Source organism: Corvus hawaiiensis, chromosome 3, assembly GCF_020740725.1.
Source record: "Corvus hawaiiensis isolate bCorHaw1 chromosome 3, bCorHaw1.pri.cur, whole genome shotgun sequence".
NCBI classification, from domain to species: Eukaryota; Metazoa; Chordata; class Aves; order Passeriformes; family Corvidae; genus Corvus; species Corvus hawaiiensis.
This window is the reverse complement of record NC_063215.1, coordinates 107501254-107517627: the sequence shown is the minus strand read 5'-3', so window position 1 is coordinate 107517627 and position 16374 is coordinate 107501254. Positions and strand designations below refer to the sequence as shown.

Genomic DNA, 16374 nt, shown 5'->3' with positions numbered 1-16374 from the left:
GCAGCAGTGCTGTAACTCAGCGGCTAAGAATTACACCAGACTTTGTGAACTCTTTGTATTTTATTAAGCTTTGTTTGTCAGACACTTTTAAACAACTGGACCTACTGATGGTAGTGTTCACTTGTAAATACAGTGCGTTTACAGTGTATACTCATAAAAAGGCAGTACCAAGAAACTCCTCCAAGGAGCCGCCTAATAACTCTTGCAAGAAATCATTATTCATCAAGACACTACAGAGCTCGAGAGAAGCTCTGACCAAGCAGGACATTGCATCCTTCACTCCTGTGGTTCTGACTGTAGGGGTGAGGAGAGGATCTCACCCAGCTGGCCAAACAAGGGAGTATGAAGAGAGTGACAGAGGCAGGAGAATAAAGCACTCTTCTTCTCCTCGGTAGAAGAAATTAGAATTTGAGGATCACATGGACAGGACAGTCATCCATTGCTGGGGCCAGGGAAGGGAGATGAACACACAGTTTAACTGTAGCACTACAGATTTTAGAGGAAAAGGAAGGTACTAAGCAGTACCCAGTCAGCCTTGCTGCTGCTGTCAAGTGTTTGCAGCCACATTTTGGATTTCCACCAGCACCTTGCAAAGGCTTCAAATGTAAACAGCTATGACTTACCATTTTTTTTTCCTGAAATGTTATTTTATCTGGCCTGTTCTCCTTGACTTCTCTGCCCAGCAGAGGTACTGGTGGAAAGGTTAGATGCTATGCACCCACAGGAACCTTTTCACTAGGTGAGCCCATATAAGCTATGATAAATCCATGGACATTTATGAAGGGTGACAGCAATGGTGGCTCTTGTCTCTGGACACTGTTGCCATGCCTACAGAGTGTGATGGTTGGCTCTGTACAGCCAAAGTCTTTCTGTCATTGCCACCTTTTCTTTCTTAGGAGATGACCAAGGCAGATTCCGTCTGCACTCCAGAGAGCATGGACAGTGAAGACATGCTCTTCATGCTGTATACATCGGGCAGCACTGGGAAACCCAAAGGAATTGTTCACACCCAGGCTGGATACCTGCTGTACGCTGCTCTCACACACAAGGTAACTCAGCTGCCTCCTCTGGGAAAGGTTCACTTACCTTCCAGCAGTGCTAACAAGAGAGACCTGGATCAGGGAAAAGTGCTGTATTCTCTGCTTGCTGCCCAGTTGGCTTATTGGTTGTAAATAAGCTGGAAAATGCCTGAACTATGTAATTAATCTTCAGGATTTGTTCTGAGGAATATGATACTATGCAAACCTGAACCTAGAGTTATGAAAGCAAGGAAATGGCAGTGCTGCTCTTGCATTTAAAATGTGCCAATGCTGGCTGCCCAGAATTTGCAGCTGAGGAGATTCTGGTAAGTATCTTACTGGCATTGGTAATGTGGATATTATTGTAGTATTTTGCGTTGGGATGCTGGACTTTTTTATTTCAGAGAGGATCTGGACTCTTAAAACAGCCTCTTTGCATAGTACTTTTTGTGCGAAGAAAAAGAATTGTATTTCCTTATGGTTGCACTGCTGTTCTGCTTTTCTGGGTGATCAAGAGAAAATCTTTTAACCTCCTTTCTCTTGAAATGGAAAGAGTCAAGGCACTGCTTCTTGAAGCTTGTGGTCTGAGCTCTGGATATTAAAAGGTAACAGTGAAAAGAGGAGAGGACTGCGGTGAAAGATTTCCACCTGGCTTTAGTGGTATCACCCTGTTGGTAATCACACACAATTCATGTGAAGGTTTTCTTTCTTTAGGCTGACATGGTTGAATTTTTACAAGATTTGAATGTTTAAGTGTCAGACTTCTCTGTATGAAGAGCATTTGTTACGTCAGCTTTTCTAAGTGACAGCGTAAACTCCAAGGCATCTCTTTGTTAGTCCAGAAGGTAGATCTGCACCCTGGTGCATTTTCTCCACATGCAGAGTGCATGAGAGGGAAAGGCACTTGGAAAAGTAAGGTGGGAATTGTCTTTTCTAGGTGGAGGGATTAGCTGACCTGTGTGATCTCTGTGGTCTTTGCACATTCACCTGGGACACCCTTGTCACACACTCATGGGGTTTTTTTTTAGTTCTGATCCATACACTTGACTCCTTATGAGTCAGGACATCTTCACCGTATGGTAGAGGAGTTAGATTTCCATATCCAAGACAAGATAATGAGATCTCCAAGATCTTTATCTTGAATTTGATGAGCAAGGAGAGGGTAGCCTCTGGAAAGCAATGCACTTGTATAGAGAAGCTGATCAGCTAAGAATATTTCTCAGAAAATGTTTTATGGGCACCCATCAGTTCCTCCAGATCTCTCATGGAAATCTGTTGATATTGGTGAAGGGTCTGAGACTCTGTAGTCTGCAGTTTCCCTGTGACTCAGAATCAGCTCTCCCATGTGAACCACCTGGAGTAGGAAACCATAGGTATCTAAGGCTCTGAGCTTTGGTTGTAGCTTTGTTGCTCCAGCTGAGCAGCTGCTGGTACAGCTGTGCTTCCTGTATGTTTGCAAATGTGCTGGGAGCCTGGGGGCCCTGGTGCTGGTCCCTCTGACTCACTTCCTCACCTTGGGCTGGTCTTCGTGTGGCCGTGTCCCACACGCCTGGCGCCACTTGCCTCATGTGCTCTCCTGCTCCCATCTGGATGCCCAGTCCAGCACCTTTCCTTTGAGCACCTGCCAACAGGAAATCAGCTGGCCTTACGTTTATCTTTGCAGTATGTGTTTGACTACCAGCAAGGCGATGTTTTTGGCTGTGTGGCCGACATTGGCTGGATCACAGGACATAGCTATGTTGTGTATGGACCACTCTGCAATGGAGCCACCTCTGTCCTGTTTGAAAGCACTCCAGTGTACCCTGACCCAGGTGAGGAGGTGGTGGGAAAAGGTTTGGCTAGACATGGCAATGTGGCAGAAGAGGTTCAGAAACCTGTACAGTATGACCTGTCTGCTCAGGAGAGGTAAGCTCCATTGCTTTGGAACATGTGTATACAACACTCAGGAACATCTGTGAATCCGGGGTAGGGAAAAAAAAGCTGTCATTTCTTTTCCTCTGTACTCACAGTAGCAGCAGCTCCAGCTTTGGCTGTTAACCTTTCAGCTGAGTGTTTGCAGCGGTATGTCCGTGCTGGAAGGGTAAAAAGCCTTCCAGCTTTTTAAAAGTGTGATTTTGCAGGTCGTTACTGGGAAGTGGTGCAAAGGTTGAAAATTAATCAGTTTTATGGAGCACCTACAGCGATACGCCTGCTGCTGAATTATGGAGAAGAGTGGGTGAAGAAATATGACAGATCTTCCTTGAAGGTTTTGGGTTCAGGTAAGGGGCATGAAATCTTCATCTGAAAAAGACAAGGGGTTCTAGCTGGTGAAATGAAGATGCCCGAGGAGCTCAGCTGACCACATGGGATGTGGTTAGAAATAAGATGATAAAGCGGGCTCTGTGTCTGGCTATTCAAATATTTTCTCAGTGGAAGAAGCAACAAAATGACGTTTTGGGTCCATTGAACTTTTGTGTGATTGCCTGTTTCCTAGCTTATTTTGCAGGATCACATTCTTGGCTAAAAAGATTTATCTAATGGTAAAGGGCATCACTTTGAATTTTACTGGCATAGGTGACCCAAGCAGCATTTTCCTGCATTATTTTCTGTTCTGGAGGTTCTTACTACATGACCTGCATTGATTAGTTACTTTCAGTGATATTCATTGCTTGCCTTTTGGTCCTTCTGGAAAAAGTCAGTCCTCAGTTACATGAGTGCATCACAGTCCTTTGTGCATCACAGCAAAAGTGCTGGAAGCATTCTGCCTGGAGATCATGCGTTCAGCTTGTTGTACACCAAGAGGGAGAATGAACTGCCCGCAGTCTCTTGGGTCTCAGGTTGTTTTCTTTCTTGTTTTGGTCTAGTGGGAGAGCCCATCAACAAGGAAGCTTGGCAGTGGTTCTACCAGGTGGTGGGAGAAGGGCGCTGTACCCTTGTGGACACATGGTGGCAGACAGGTAAGAGGCAGCTTTGGGGGGCATGGGGGACCCTGGTCATTAACAGGTTGCTGGTAGGGAGAGAGGGATTAGCACATTTCAGTTTGATCTAACAAGTCTGTCAAAAAAACCCTCCTGGCATTTGGACCAGCTTTGAAAAGTCACTGGGGAGTTTCTGCACATAACAGCAATGTAACAATGTGTAAAAGCAATGGCAATGTTGGGTTTTTTGTTTTCCTCTAAATGTTCTTTGATATTTTGAGTGCTGGTAAATGCCAGTTGCTGCTAGAAATATGAGGCAGGGATTGAATTTCTGGGCAAAGCTGGCAATAGTAAGCTTGAATTGCAAAAATCATTTTCAGTTTATCCAGCTATACTGACCTTGTCATTGTCTTGTCATGCAAAAGCACTGAAAGCACCACATAGCCACAATCTATACTTAGGTGTGCTTTGTCTTCCTTCCTGGGAATGGTCAGAGGAGGATGGAAAACTAAGCTGTGTAGTCAAAGGGACCTTGTGCAACTGCTCTGGAAGATTGGAAAGGACAGAGTGAGAGAGACTTGCTGGCTGCCCATCAGGTGGCTGGAGGACAGTGGCTGTCACCCAGCAGGGCTGCTGGGGAGCACCTTCTCCCATGATTGAATTGATATTCCGTAGTTGCTTTGGCCCTGGACCTTTGATGCCTCAAAAAGGATGCACTTGTGTATTGGCAACATGCTTGGCCCATCTGTGTGCATTAGTTAAGGCTTGTTTGCCGTGTACAAGCTGCTGGACACAGTGACTGGCTGTCTCAGATCCCAGTCCAGCTGGAGCAGAGCTGGCCTCTGCCTCCTGGCCTCCCTAGCCAGCAACAGAGAGAGGCCACGTGCTGTACCCAGACTGGGGTTGTGCTGCCTGGTGGGGCCCTCTGCTAGAAGGAGTCCTGCAGCTCCTTCCTGGCTCCTTCCTCAGCACCCAGTCTTCTCTTTTCTGAGCACCAACACCCAGGAGTTGCTAAAGGTGCCTTGCAATATGTCCTTCTGAAGTTGTGAGATCCAGTTTGCCATGGAGACAGGAGCACAGCTGCTGGCATTCTGCCTCTGCTGAAAAATAGTCTTAAACTGCTATTGAGCAGAATATTCATTCCCTTTCCAGTCAAGCTGCTCCTGATTTCTTCCTTATTCCTGCTAGCAGGCTCTCTATCTCAGTGTGATGAATTTTCTTCTGGCACACAACCAAGTTCCATTTAATCCAGACCAGGCTTGCAGGCTCTTTTTTTCATTTTCAGATTTGAAATAAAACCACCTCAGAATTCAGAGCAGCAATGTTAACTGCTATCTACTTCAGCTACTGATCTCTTAAATCTTCTGGGTTCCTACATGCTGAGCAGAAGGAAAGCTGGCTGGCTAGGTCTTTCCTCATCATGCTTTCCTCCTCTCTGCTCTGAAAGAAAACACCATGGAGAAACAGTTGATTGCCGCACATTGACATAATTGAGAAGAATCCAGTTTTGCCCTAACATTTTTTGGTTGGTTTGTTAACCGGTGCATGTAGTGTTTGTGCTGTGTTGTCTATTTCCACCAAAGTACAGGGTTAGATGTTGTATTAAATTGTATTTCTCCTGGGATTTTGGAGCAACAACTGTCAGGTAAGAGGTAAAAAAACATTCCCTGTACAGTCTGCTAGAGCAGAGTGCTTGGTCTTACCTTGAACCAGGCATAGCTTTACAGGTAAACAGTCACCAGCTCCTGGAAGCATAATATAATGATAAATATTAATGACATTGATTTTAGTAGAAAGTGGAATCAATCTTTTTCCACAGTTGATGCTTTAATAAAGAGGAAGCCAAGTTAATCTTGGAAAGATTATATATGCCATTTGAACGTAAAAGGAGCGTGGGAAGAGATCACAGGAACAATGTGATGGATGCTGGCTGTGGTCCTGCAGTGTCACCTTTCCTATGCAATTTCAGTATAGCTGGTTAATTGTGCTGCTGTGTGCCGTGTCCTCCACGGGACACTGCTCTCTGGAGCAGCAACCTGTTGCCAGCTAATAAAGCCTGGCAGGCATCAGCTAATGGTGATTTAAGAATCTACTTTAAAGTTTTTGGATGAGGCAAATGAGTGAGAGAGCAATTATGAGAAACAATTGAAATAGTGTGGTGTGTGCAGATGAAAAATTCCTATGGCTCTTGCTGTTGAGACACCAGATTGTGATTGACAGTAACAGAACCAAAGCTGTGTTTGAGTTTTAGGTGTAGTTCTTCACGATGCAGAAAAGACACTAGGTATTTTCACTTTTGTCACTGATTTCACAAACAAAAGAACAGCCATGAACAGAAGCTGGTTTTGAAAGACATCTCTGAACAGACCCTGGAAGCTTTTGTTGTTTGCATCATCTCACATCAATTTAGACTGGCCTGGTGCTTCTGAAACAGATTCCCCCCAAAACAGGCACTCCAATCAGTCTGTGGTGGCAGAGAGCACTTGCTCTACTCTGCTGCCAGATGGGATCTCTGCATGGCAGAGGGGAGCCTGGTTCAAAGCACCCATCCCCTGCTCAGACTTTGCTGTCCTTGCCTGAGGTCTTGGTGGGTTTGCGCTGTGTTGACAGCGTGGGCGCAGGTAATGTGGAAGCACACCTTTCTCTGCCAGCTCTGCCTCTGAAGAGAAAGGCTTCATAAGGGCAGGGTAGAGCCTAGATGTTTTTGCTTGATATCATCTGTCAGTGGCTAAAATTTGTACTTCTAAACCAATTTATAATAGGTGTTCACCATGCAAATAATTTTTAAGGCACCTTTGCTACCATGCAGCTCCCTCAGGAGTGAGACTTTGCGTGCAGCTGGCTTCAGGATGTGTAGGATGTGGCAAACACCATGTTGAAACACAGCTCTCAGTGCTGTATTCAGGATGAGTACTAGCTTAGGAAGAGCAACCTTCAGTTTAATCACAGTCCCTGTTCTGATGCAGATTTTGTCTGTGCAAATAGAGAACAGCAGGTGTCTGGGGTGCTTTTTCCTGAAGAAATTCAAGCTCCCCTTTTCAAAATTAACAGAAACATGAAGTGAATGCACGCCCATCAATGAAATGGGAAATATTTCTATGTGTAAGCCACATGTGAAACCATTTGCTGCAGATCTAAAGCTTAGAGTCCATTAAAGACCCTTCTTTGTAGCTGGATGCAAATTCAGGGTCAAATTCAGCCTTTCCAACCCCTGGTTTCAGTTTTCACAACCTGAGTAAAGCCAGTAGAGGAATGCACTCTTCATGTGGCAGAACATATCTTTATTTATAGAGCTGTATTTTTAAAGGCCTTATTCTCCTTTGTTTTAGTTTCTCTCTTGTATTTCTGAATTAGATTTAGAATACAAAAGACCTCATTAAGGTCAGAGTCTGATTGAATGTTCATCCCAGCAGGAATGAAAAAGGATGATTAAAAGGTTCAATTTTGACTAGAAGATAAGCTCAACCTGCCTGTAAGGGGTGGGTTAATCTCATACTCTGTAATAACAGTAATTCAGACTCCTGAAGTACTTTTCCTGCTAACCTTAGACAGCTATAGAAACACTAGTGGGAGATAAATCCCCTGACATGCTTATGCTTTCCCTGTAAAAGCACTTCTGTGGTAGGAAATGGGGCTGCTGAGTACTGCCCATGCCAGGCCTGTGCTGCTTTCAGATGTCTGTGCTTCTTGGTCCTGCAGAAGCCTTTCCCAGGGGCTCTTTCTTGCAAGGTGGCTTCACTGTTTTCTTCTTGACCTAAGAACAGCTGGAATTTGCTTTCATCCAGCACTGGATGGACTACCTATGTTTTGGTTTTCATTTTTCTTCCAGAAACTGGTGGCATCTGCATTGCCCCACGGCCCTCAGAGGAGAAAGCTGAGATAATTCCAGCTATGGCTATGAGACCTTTCTTTGGGATTGTGCCTGTGCTGATGGATGAGAATGTGAGTTGGAGCTGTGCTGGGTGCCCAAATGAGAAGCTGGCGTGTGTTTCTGCTTCAATCATCTTTTGGACAGCAAAGGAACAAGATCCAGAAGGATGCTTGTTTCTCCATTAAAATGGTAGAATAGATGAGCAATTTAGATATACATATATATAGAGAGAGAGAAAGAGAGAGAGCGAGCACCTATCTCAGTTATCCATACAGACTGCCAACAAGGCACTGCAAGTGTCTAGAAGAGCTGTTTACATTTATTTTCTCCACTTGTGACTCTCCACTGGCAGTCTGTAGTGAGCAACAGGGTGACTCTTGCCAGACCAATGACACAGAAGCTCTTCACTATTCGTCTTTCGTTCACCTGTTCATCCTTCCTGTGCTTGAACCTGCAGGGAGAGGTTATAGAGGGCAATGATGTGTCTGGTGCGCTCTGCATTGCCCAGCCATGGCCTGGCATGGCAAGGACGATCTATGGAGATCACCAGCGCTTTATTGATGCCTATTTCAAAGCCTACCCAGGTAAGAAAAGTGCAAAGGGAAGACAGTTTCACTGCGGTATAAGCACACTGAATATTTTCAGCATTACTTTCTGATATTTCTGGACCATCCAGATTGTGGTTTGGGGGGTGTGTCACATGTTGCAAGCATGCCCTGATGGTTTTAGGTAGTGTTGACCTTTCTAGCTGTCAAAAAGGATGTATTTTCTAGAAAACTTTAATGCCTAAGCTTTAAAGTCCAAATACCTTTTCTTTGGAGCTTTGTGTCTCAGTTGGAAAAAGGATAGGAAAGGATGGGAAATACCTCCTGCATCACTGAATCTCAACCCTGTGTTACAACCTTCCTTTTTAAAATGTGGTCAAGTTGTGTCTGGTAAGTAACTAGAAGTGGCAGGGAAACATTTTTTGTAGGACATTGGACATGACAACTGTCTTCACTCAGGAGAGCAACTGAAAGGGATTTGAAAGCTACAGGGGTAGGCAAGAATTAGGCAATCCTGAAAACTGTACAAAATGGGCTGGATAATAAGAATGAGAAACTGGTACTAGAAATTGAATGACCTCATAGTCCCTTATTACTCACTACATTTACATCTGATGTCTTGTTGATATTTAGTTGATAGTTGTTTAATTGATCTGGAAAGGCAGAAAACATGACTGAAAGTCCATGAATAGGGCAATAATGGGTCCTGGCAAGAACCACCTTCAGATTTCACAGCAGTAGCTGCCTGCTGCTTCTCAGATGTGCCACTGGAACAATTCAGATGCAGACATGGCCTTGGTGAAGAGCCAACACGATCTGTGTTACTGGATGCGTCTTCAGTGACACTGGAGTTTCTAGGAAACCCTGGGTCTTTTTCAGTTTCCATCAGATTTTAGACACTCCATGCTTATCATGGGGTGGTTTGGGGCTTTTTTAGCTAATCTGATAGCAGTTTTTCTCCCACACTCATACACTAGAGAGTTACTGTTATCTGATATCTAAATCTTTGTTAGCTGGGAGGGAAAATGGCTTTTCATCCATCCTAGTGTAAGTGATTAAAAAAATTGGCAGTGTTCCCATATACAAAGTGTAATAGAACTGCTCCTTTTCAGCTGAACAGTTGTAGTTTTCCATGCGTGCTGAGGTGTAGCCAGCAGCAGTTCTGAGCTTGACCAGTAGCCTGTGGCAAATGGCATTTGAAGTGGTTTTATCTTAGTGCTGTGTGCACCAAGAGGCCTGAGCACACAGCTGCTGTGCAGATGTAGGAATGCGAAGCCTAGGGAGATCAGAAAGCCCCCCTTGGTTCTGTAAATCCAACTGAGCATCGCTGGGTTGTGTTGCTGGGCTTGGTTTTACTGTAGGAACGTCAGCCTCTGGTTGCTGCTGATTGCCTACAGTGATTTGTCCGTCTTGGCAGAGATCTGAGCTCCACTGCCTTGGTGCTATTCAGGGGCTTATTAGGAGCCAGCACAGCCCAGGTAGAGCAGAGGAGGGTCAGGGATGGCAGAGGCAAGTGAAAGGTGTGAGGAAATGGCGTGAGGAAATGGCGTGAGGCAGGTCACACAGCTGTGAGCTTGTGAAGGCCTCCAAGCTGCCCGATCCACCCTGCCCTGCTTGCCATCCTGTGGCATGGTCTGTCCTGCACCAGAGCCCAAAACTGGTACACTTGCTGCTGCTGATCAGCCCTGTGTCTTTGCTGCAGGTTACTACTTCACAGGGGATGGTGCTTACAGGAGCCAGAAAGGCTATTACCAGATAACAGGGCGCATGGATGATATCATTAACATAAGTGGACACAGGCTGGGGACAGCAGAAATAGAAGATGCAATGGTAAGTTCCAAGCAGGTAGAGGTCCCTTGACAGGGCATATCTGTGGGGTAGGGTGACCCTTTCAAAGCAGCTTTGTCTCTTGCCTTCAAACCCTTGCCCCTGCATAGACACAGCTTGGTGCACAATGAATAGCAGAGGAGCAAGAGGAAACAGCTCCCTTGTGGAGGAGACAAAAAATGAGCAAGTGAGAGGAGCCACACTGTGGACACTCCCTGCAATTGAGCTGTCAGAGCTGTGTTTCCTCTCAGTGATGTTGTGCTGTTGCAGTTGTCGTTCTGGATGCTGGTGGACCCTCCATAAGTGTCTCTCCTATTTCTTCCTTCTCTTTTGCTAAAACCTGACCTCTCCTTCCTAAACCTGTGGTTCTTGCTCATCTGCACAAGCTGAGTATGCCTGAGAATTTGGCAGTGTTTAACATAAAGCAACCTTAATTTATATCAGCTGCAAAGCTAGCCTGTCATTTTGAGAGAAAATAGTATCTCAGGGAATTGAAAACAAAAGGTCCTCAGAGTGTTTATATTTAAAGCTTGACCTGTATATTTATCTCTATATTATATGCCTTGCCTGCAAATGGCACTTAAATGCAACATCTGATGAACCTGAGCTGTGTTCACATGGAACACAGGATCCTACTTTGTCCTCTGTGAGTAATTCTTTTGTCTGTGCAGGTTTCTGATCATAGCTATAGGATCCAGTTCCTCTCACAATCTGTGTATGTGTATGCATGTGGAAATGCAAATATATTATGTGCCTAGATTGCTCTGTGATGTTTACTTTCATATTTTAATCTAATTTAAGATAACATAATCCATTCTTTGGTGTGGGATGCAGGTATGTTGTTTCTTCTGGTCCGTGCGCCCAAACTGTCATCTTACTGCAGAAGAATGTTAAATTAAACTCTGCAGTGCAACAGAAGTAATCATTGTTGTGTAGCGTAATAACAAAAGTGCGTTTGGGTCAGGGAATGAAGAAATCTGATTCTTTCTGCCTTCTGATGTGCTTTGGGCACTTATAAACACCGGGCCAGTGTGGACTGTGATGTTGGCGGCTTCACTTTCTACCTCTGCTGGCCACAGTTCTCTGTAGCACTGAGCACTGCAAGACTGCTTTTCCTTGTGATTTGGCAGTGGCCAGTCACCACTTGGATCCACAGTCATGCACAAAGAAAGAGAAAGAGGGTTTCCAGCTGTTGCAAATTCAGCTTGGTGTGCAGTGGGCTTAGCAGTGGATGTAGGGGTACTTACTTGTGTGTATAAAAGCAGGGCCAGTACAGGGCTAGTCCCTGAGACGTCACCAGCTGACCCTGCAGTAGGAAGTTGGCATCCAGTTTTCCTGTTGTGCTTTCAGCAGGATCTGGCAAGCGGAGAGCAAGATATGGCAAGGTGTTTTGTTTGTAGAGCAACTGCCACAAACTCTGTAGGGCTTGAAGCAGTTATGATTTGTGTATTTTTGTTTGACTTTTTGTGAAGGCTGATCACCCTGAGGTCCCCGAGACGGCTGTGGTTGGGTATCCACATAAAATCAAAGGAGAAGGTATGTGAAAAGCAGTGTCCTGACATGACATCTGCATATATTTCCCTTAAATTCTAACCCAGGCTGCATGTTAGGAGATGCTGAGGGATTGGGAGGGCAGTTATTCTTAGGCTGACTGGCACTGCAGCCCCAAGAGACAAAGACAGATATGAAAATAGCTACATCTTCCTAGCCTGGGTATTACTCCCTAAACTGTTTTTATACACAGTGTTTATGTATATGGTAGAGCTTCCTTTTACAGGATTGTGCTTAGAAGTGTCCCTTGAACAAAATGGGAATAGCTGATTTGCACTGGCCAACTTTTGATCCCAGTAACACTTTGGTAATTTATGTTCTCTTGTCATTGTCACTGACAGCAGTCACAGATACTGAGAAAAGGCTGGGCCATCATTTGAGGGCTGGAGTTTGACTCACTTTTGTAAAAAGGATCAATGGTTTTCTTGTCAGTCCCTAGATGGTGCATAGGAGTTATTTGAAACCTTCCCTGGCATTCGAATGAGCGTCCTTGGTCTTTCCAGACAGTATCTAATATGAGGTTTGTGGCTTCTGCTCATTTGTCTTCCAGGTGCCTTTGCTTTCATAGTGCTAAAGGAGCAGACAGCTCATGTAGACCATATCAAAGAAGAGCTCAAAACCATAGTGGCTTCCAAGATAGCAAAGTATGCTGTGCCTGACCACATTCTGGTAAGTGGGAGACTGAAACTGGTACCAGCAACAGGAAATGGTCACATCAAGCAACCCTCACTGTCCTACCTGCAGTGCTGCTGTTGTCCTCCTCTGGCAGGATAAAGAGGCAGGGAAACAGAACTGGCTGGAGGGATCCAGGCAGGGGGAGGACAGGTGCAGGTCTGTCTGCATGGGAGAGAGGCACTGAGAGGCAGTGACACTGCCCAGCTAGCTTGCAATGATAATTAGCATCAACATCAGATCTCAAAGCACTGGCTGTGTTTCTGTTGCACAGCAGGCCTGGCCCTGGAAGTATTGATGAGCTCCAGGCTCTGTCTCAAGCATCCTCCTTTCAGCAGATCCCTTTGTATGTTAGGGGGTAGTTCACAAAGCTGCTCCTTAGCTGTCCCCCAAGGTCTGCCTGCATCCATTTCTCTCTTCTTGAAGACAGTGACCAGACACTTCTTTGAGGGGCTCTGCTTTAGCCACATGCATGTAAGGTGGACACCAAGGCCCAGGTAACAGAATACAACAGGAGCAGGCAAGGGTGGCTCCTTCAACTTGGAACAGCCCAGGATATCCTCAGTGGATTGGAGAAGCTTTCAGAACTTGCAGGTGTGCAAGGGAATGCCTCCATTTCCCTATGTTTCGGGGTAGTCCTGCAGAGAAGTCCTCTAACGTTTTCCTTGTGTGTCAGTTAATGCTATAGAGTTTTGTAGCCTACTGGCCTGATTATGTAGCAAAATGTGAGACCTGTTGGTGTCTCTGCTCAGTGTCTGAGAACTCTTCATCAGCCTCAGATTTATGCTAAAGCCTTTGAATTTGCTGCTAAGTCCTTCCCAGGAGGCATAGTCAAGGCACTTAAGATTGTTCTGGTTATGAAGGAAGGTGTGTAGGCTGACAGATACCAGGCAGAGAGAAACATCAGCAGACAGGAGATATCCCTTGAGTAGACCATGCAGCTGGTGTGCAGAATTGTGTTGCTTTATATTCCTGCCCTGTAAAGCTGAATATATATATTTCTGTCTGTTCTGGTAATGTATTGAGATTTGTGTCACCATTGATGCCTAAGTTTTCATGTGCAATTATATTTCAATAGTTAACAGCATATTCAGGACCTGATTCCCAAAAGAGCTTTGCATCCAGCAGCACCTAGCCTGGACATGGCAATGGGGAACAAAGTTCACTTAAAATAAGAATAAAATGTATAGCACAAGGAATTGATGCTTGTGACACTCCTTTCCTTGGACATAATCTAGTGTGCTCAATGGGCTGTTTCCCAGGAGCCTCAAAGGAGCTGTGGCGATGAAAAGTGTGCCAGGCTTAGGATAGTCCAGACAAATTTCCTTGTGGTTTCCAGCAGGACTCAAATTCTATGAAAGGTGTGTCTTTCCCTTCTTTGCAGGTGGTAAAGCGCCTCCCTAAGACCCGATCAGGGAAGATCATGAGAAGGCTGCTGAGGAAAGTAGTCACTGAACAATCAAGCAACATGGGAGATGTCACCACACTTGATGATCCAAGTGTTGTCAAGGAGATATTGGATGCTTACCAGAAATACAAGGAGAAGAGTTCCTCATAACAGGCGGCTCTGGAATTTCTCTCCTTCTGAAATGTGGAAGGTCTCAAATAACCAGGCAAACAGCATAGTTCTCTTTTTAAAAACTGTTTCCTTCTAGGGGAACAAGATTTTCCACTCCGTAACATACTTGGAAATGCACAGAGCTAGGAGCAGTCTGCAGTCTTACACAGTCAGTGAACTCCTTTTCCTTGCTCTCAGGGCTGTTGTAGAGCAGCCATTGGTGGTTTCCATGAGCTATGCTGAAATTTAACACGAGCTGAAGCAAGATGCAGATGTTACTGTTCCTCATTTTAATGTCATTGTACAGGGAAATGTTTTTTATACAATGCCTCTTGCTGTTTTAAAAGAAGCCCTGGAAAGCACTTCTTCCATTTTTCCTTCAGCTTGGCTGTCTGAGTCCAAGCAGCTGTATTTCACTGCAACTGTGGTGCCTTTTCAGCAATTCTGGATATTCTAGTAAGTGTTTCATATGCATTACTAGGGACATGAAAAGGACGTGGCTAGTCCAATAATTCTTCCTTGACTTTACCTATTATTCTAATACCTCCTTTGGCTTTCCTCATATGGATTTTCCTACCACAGTGTGTCCTGGGACTTCCCAGAGATGGGGAGCCTGTGACCCTTCCTGTCCCACCTAGGTAACCCAGCACCAGCACTTGCCAGCTGCAAAAAGGAGCCACAAAGCCCATGACTGGACTTCCGACAGGTCCTCAGTGCATTGCTGCCATGCTGATTTACCAAAGAGTTAAGTGCCTTGTGGGTACCCACAAACTGCACAGTCCACTAAAAAAAGTGCCTCTTAGATGCCTTGGGGAAAGCAATAGCAGCATTCCAGACCAGCAACCTCAGAATAGTAGGGAAGAATAGCCTTTGTATTTCCCATGCTTTCAAAATTGTAACTAACATAGTCAGTGTTTTATTTCTGGATTCGTTTTATCATGAACACATTCCAGTTGAAGCACTCCTTATATTTGGGCTGTACAGAAGAATTTGCTAGTAGGGTTACTTACTCCTGAATTTAATTGGAGTAACACTGCTTTTTCTAGTGGGACTATGTACTGGAAAGACAATTCGTGCACCTAACTGGAGGCAGGAAAGGCAGGAGGGAAATGGGTAGGTGATCTGTAGGACTGGGAAAGGAGTGGTAAATTTTTTGGCCAGCAGAGATTCTGGTACCACAATGGGAAGCAGGCTTCTTGAAGTATGATGTGTTCTCAAAGACAGGTGTGTTGTCTTAGGTCCCAGAATTCCTCTGAGGACACCAGCTGCATTTGCTTTTTTAAAAAAATATTTTAAACATCTCTAGGGACTGAATAATACAGTAAGGAATACATGCTTTGTTAAATATTCCATCCTTCTGACTGAAATGCGTTTTTACATAAGGTAAGTAGACAACCTGAGGACTTTTTGGGAAGTTGAAGATCAGAAGGTTTGAAGGTTTTATAGAGTTGACAGGATGTTAATATTTTAGGAGATAGACACTACTTTATTGCCATTGCAATAGGAAAAAACCCAACCTGCTTCATTAAGTAATTTTCAAGTGGGAAGCAAACAAGAGTTAATTTTTTTGACAGAAAAAGTAGACTCCCTTGTGTAAACAAGTTGTCTCCATGCAGTCTGAAATAACAGTGTGGAGGAAGAAAAATTACTTTTGAACAAGGTTACACACTTTCCTTTTAGTCAAGAAAGCATTTCTTACATTATGGACATAGAATTTCCTTGTCTTAGTGACCTGAAATTTCCATGCGTGTTGTGCCAGTGGTCACAGACCCATGGTTTAATTCATCTGAACTGTATCACAAACACTGTCTGTGTGAGGAGCAATGTGCTTTGGTGCATTGGGACATTTGTCATCCAATTCCTCTGCTCAGGGAAAATGAGAGATGGGTGCCCTCCCTCACCTGCATCCCTGTTGTCTCAGCTTGCATGGCCTTAGAGACCATGGCTGCCAGGGAAGTTCCAGGCTGACCAGGAAGCTGCAGAAGCACAGTAAATTCACAGCTGTACCAGCTGTGGTGTGGACGGGAAGTTGTGGATGCCCCATCCCTGAAACTGTTCAAGGCCAGGCTGGATGGGGCTCTGAGCAACCTGGTCTAGTGGAAGGTGTCCCTGCCCATGGCAGGGGGGTTGTAACTAGATGGTCTTTGAGGTCCTTTCCATGCAAACCTCATTTCCACAGCTGAGCTGTGTGGTGCTTGGGATGTCCATCTGTTCAGAAGCCCCCTTGGCATATTCCAAGAAAGCACATGGTACTCCTGTGCTGCCCACACAGTGTTCTGCAGTGGACATGGCTTGTGCTGGGCAGCCTCAGTTTCTTAGTAAAACTGCACTTCTGCAATTGGCTCTTGCAGCTGACATCCCGTGCCCAGCCCATGTAATGGCACCCTGGGTCTGGTAAAAACAGAGCTAGGCAGGGCTTGGAAAGAGCACTTCT

The 16374-nt window shown here is 45.0% G+C and overlaps 1 protein-coding gene across 1 annotated transcript in view; it reads left to right on the top strand.

The window, feature by feature from the left end:
- Nucleotides 1-16041, top strand: part of ACSS1 (acyl-CoA synthetase short chain family member 1) — a 30517-nt gene extending 14476 nt beyond the window's left edge. Inside the window, exons 5-14 of the mRNA XM_048299218.1 lie at nucleotides 897-1049; nucleotides 2683-2830; nucleotides 3140-3277; nucleotides 3863-3955; nucleotides 7746-7858; nucleotides 8245-8371; nucleotides 10035-10162; nucleotides 11632-11695; nucleotides 12261-12379; nucleotides 13767-16041. Of these exons, the coding sequence (XP_048155175.1) occupies nucleotides 897-1049; nucleotides 2683-2830; nucleotides 3140-3277; nucleotides 3863-3955; nucleotides 7746-7858; nucleotides 8245-8371; nucleotides 10035-10162; nucleotides 11632-11695; nucleotides 12261-12379; nucleotides 13767-13940 (1257 nt within the window). The 3' untranslated portion in view covers nucleotides 13941-16041. The remainder of the gene's footprint in view (nucleotides 1-896; nucleotides 1050-2682; nucleotides 2831-3139; nucleotides 3278-3862; nucleotides 3956-7745; nucleotides 7859-8244; nucleotides 8372-10034; nucleotides 10163-11631; nucleotides 11696-12260; nucleotides 12380-13766) is intronic.
- Nucleotides 16042-16374: the final 333 nt, after the last annotated feature.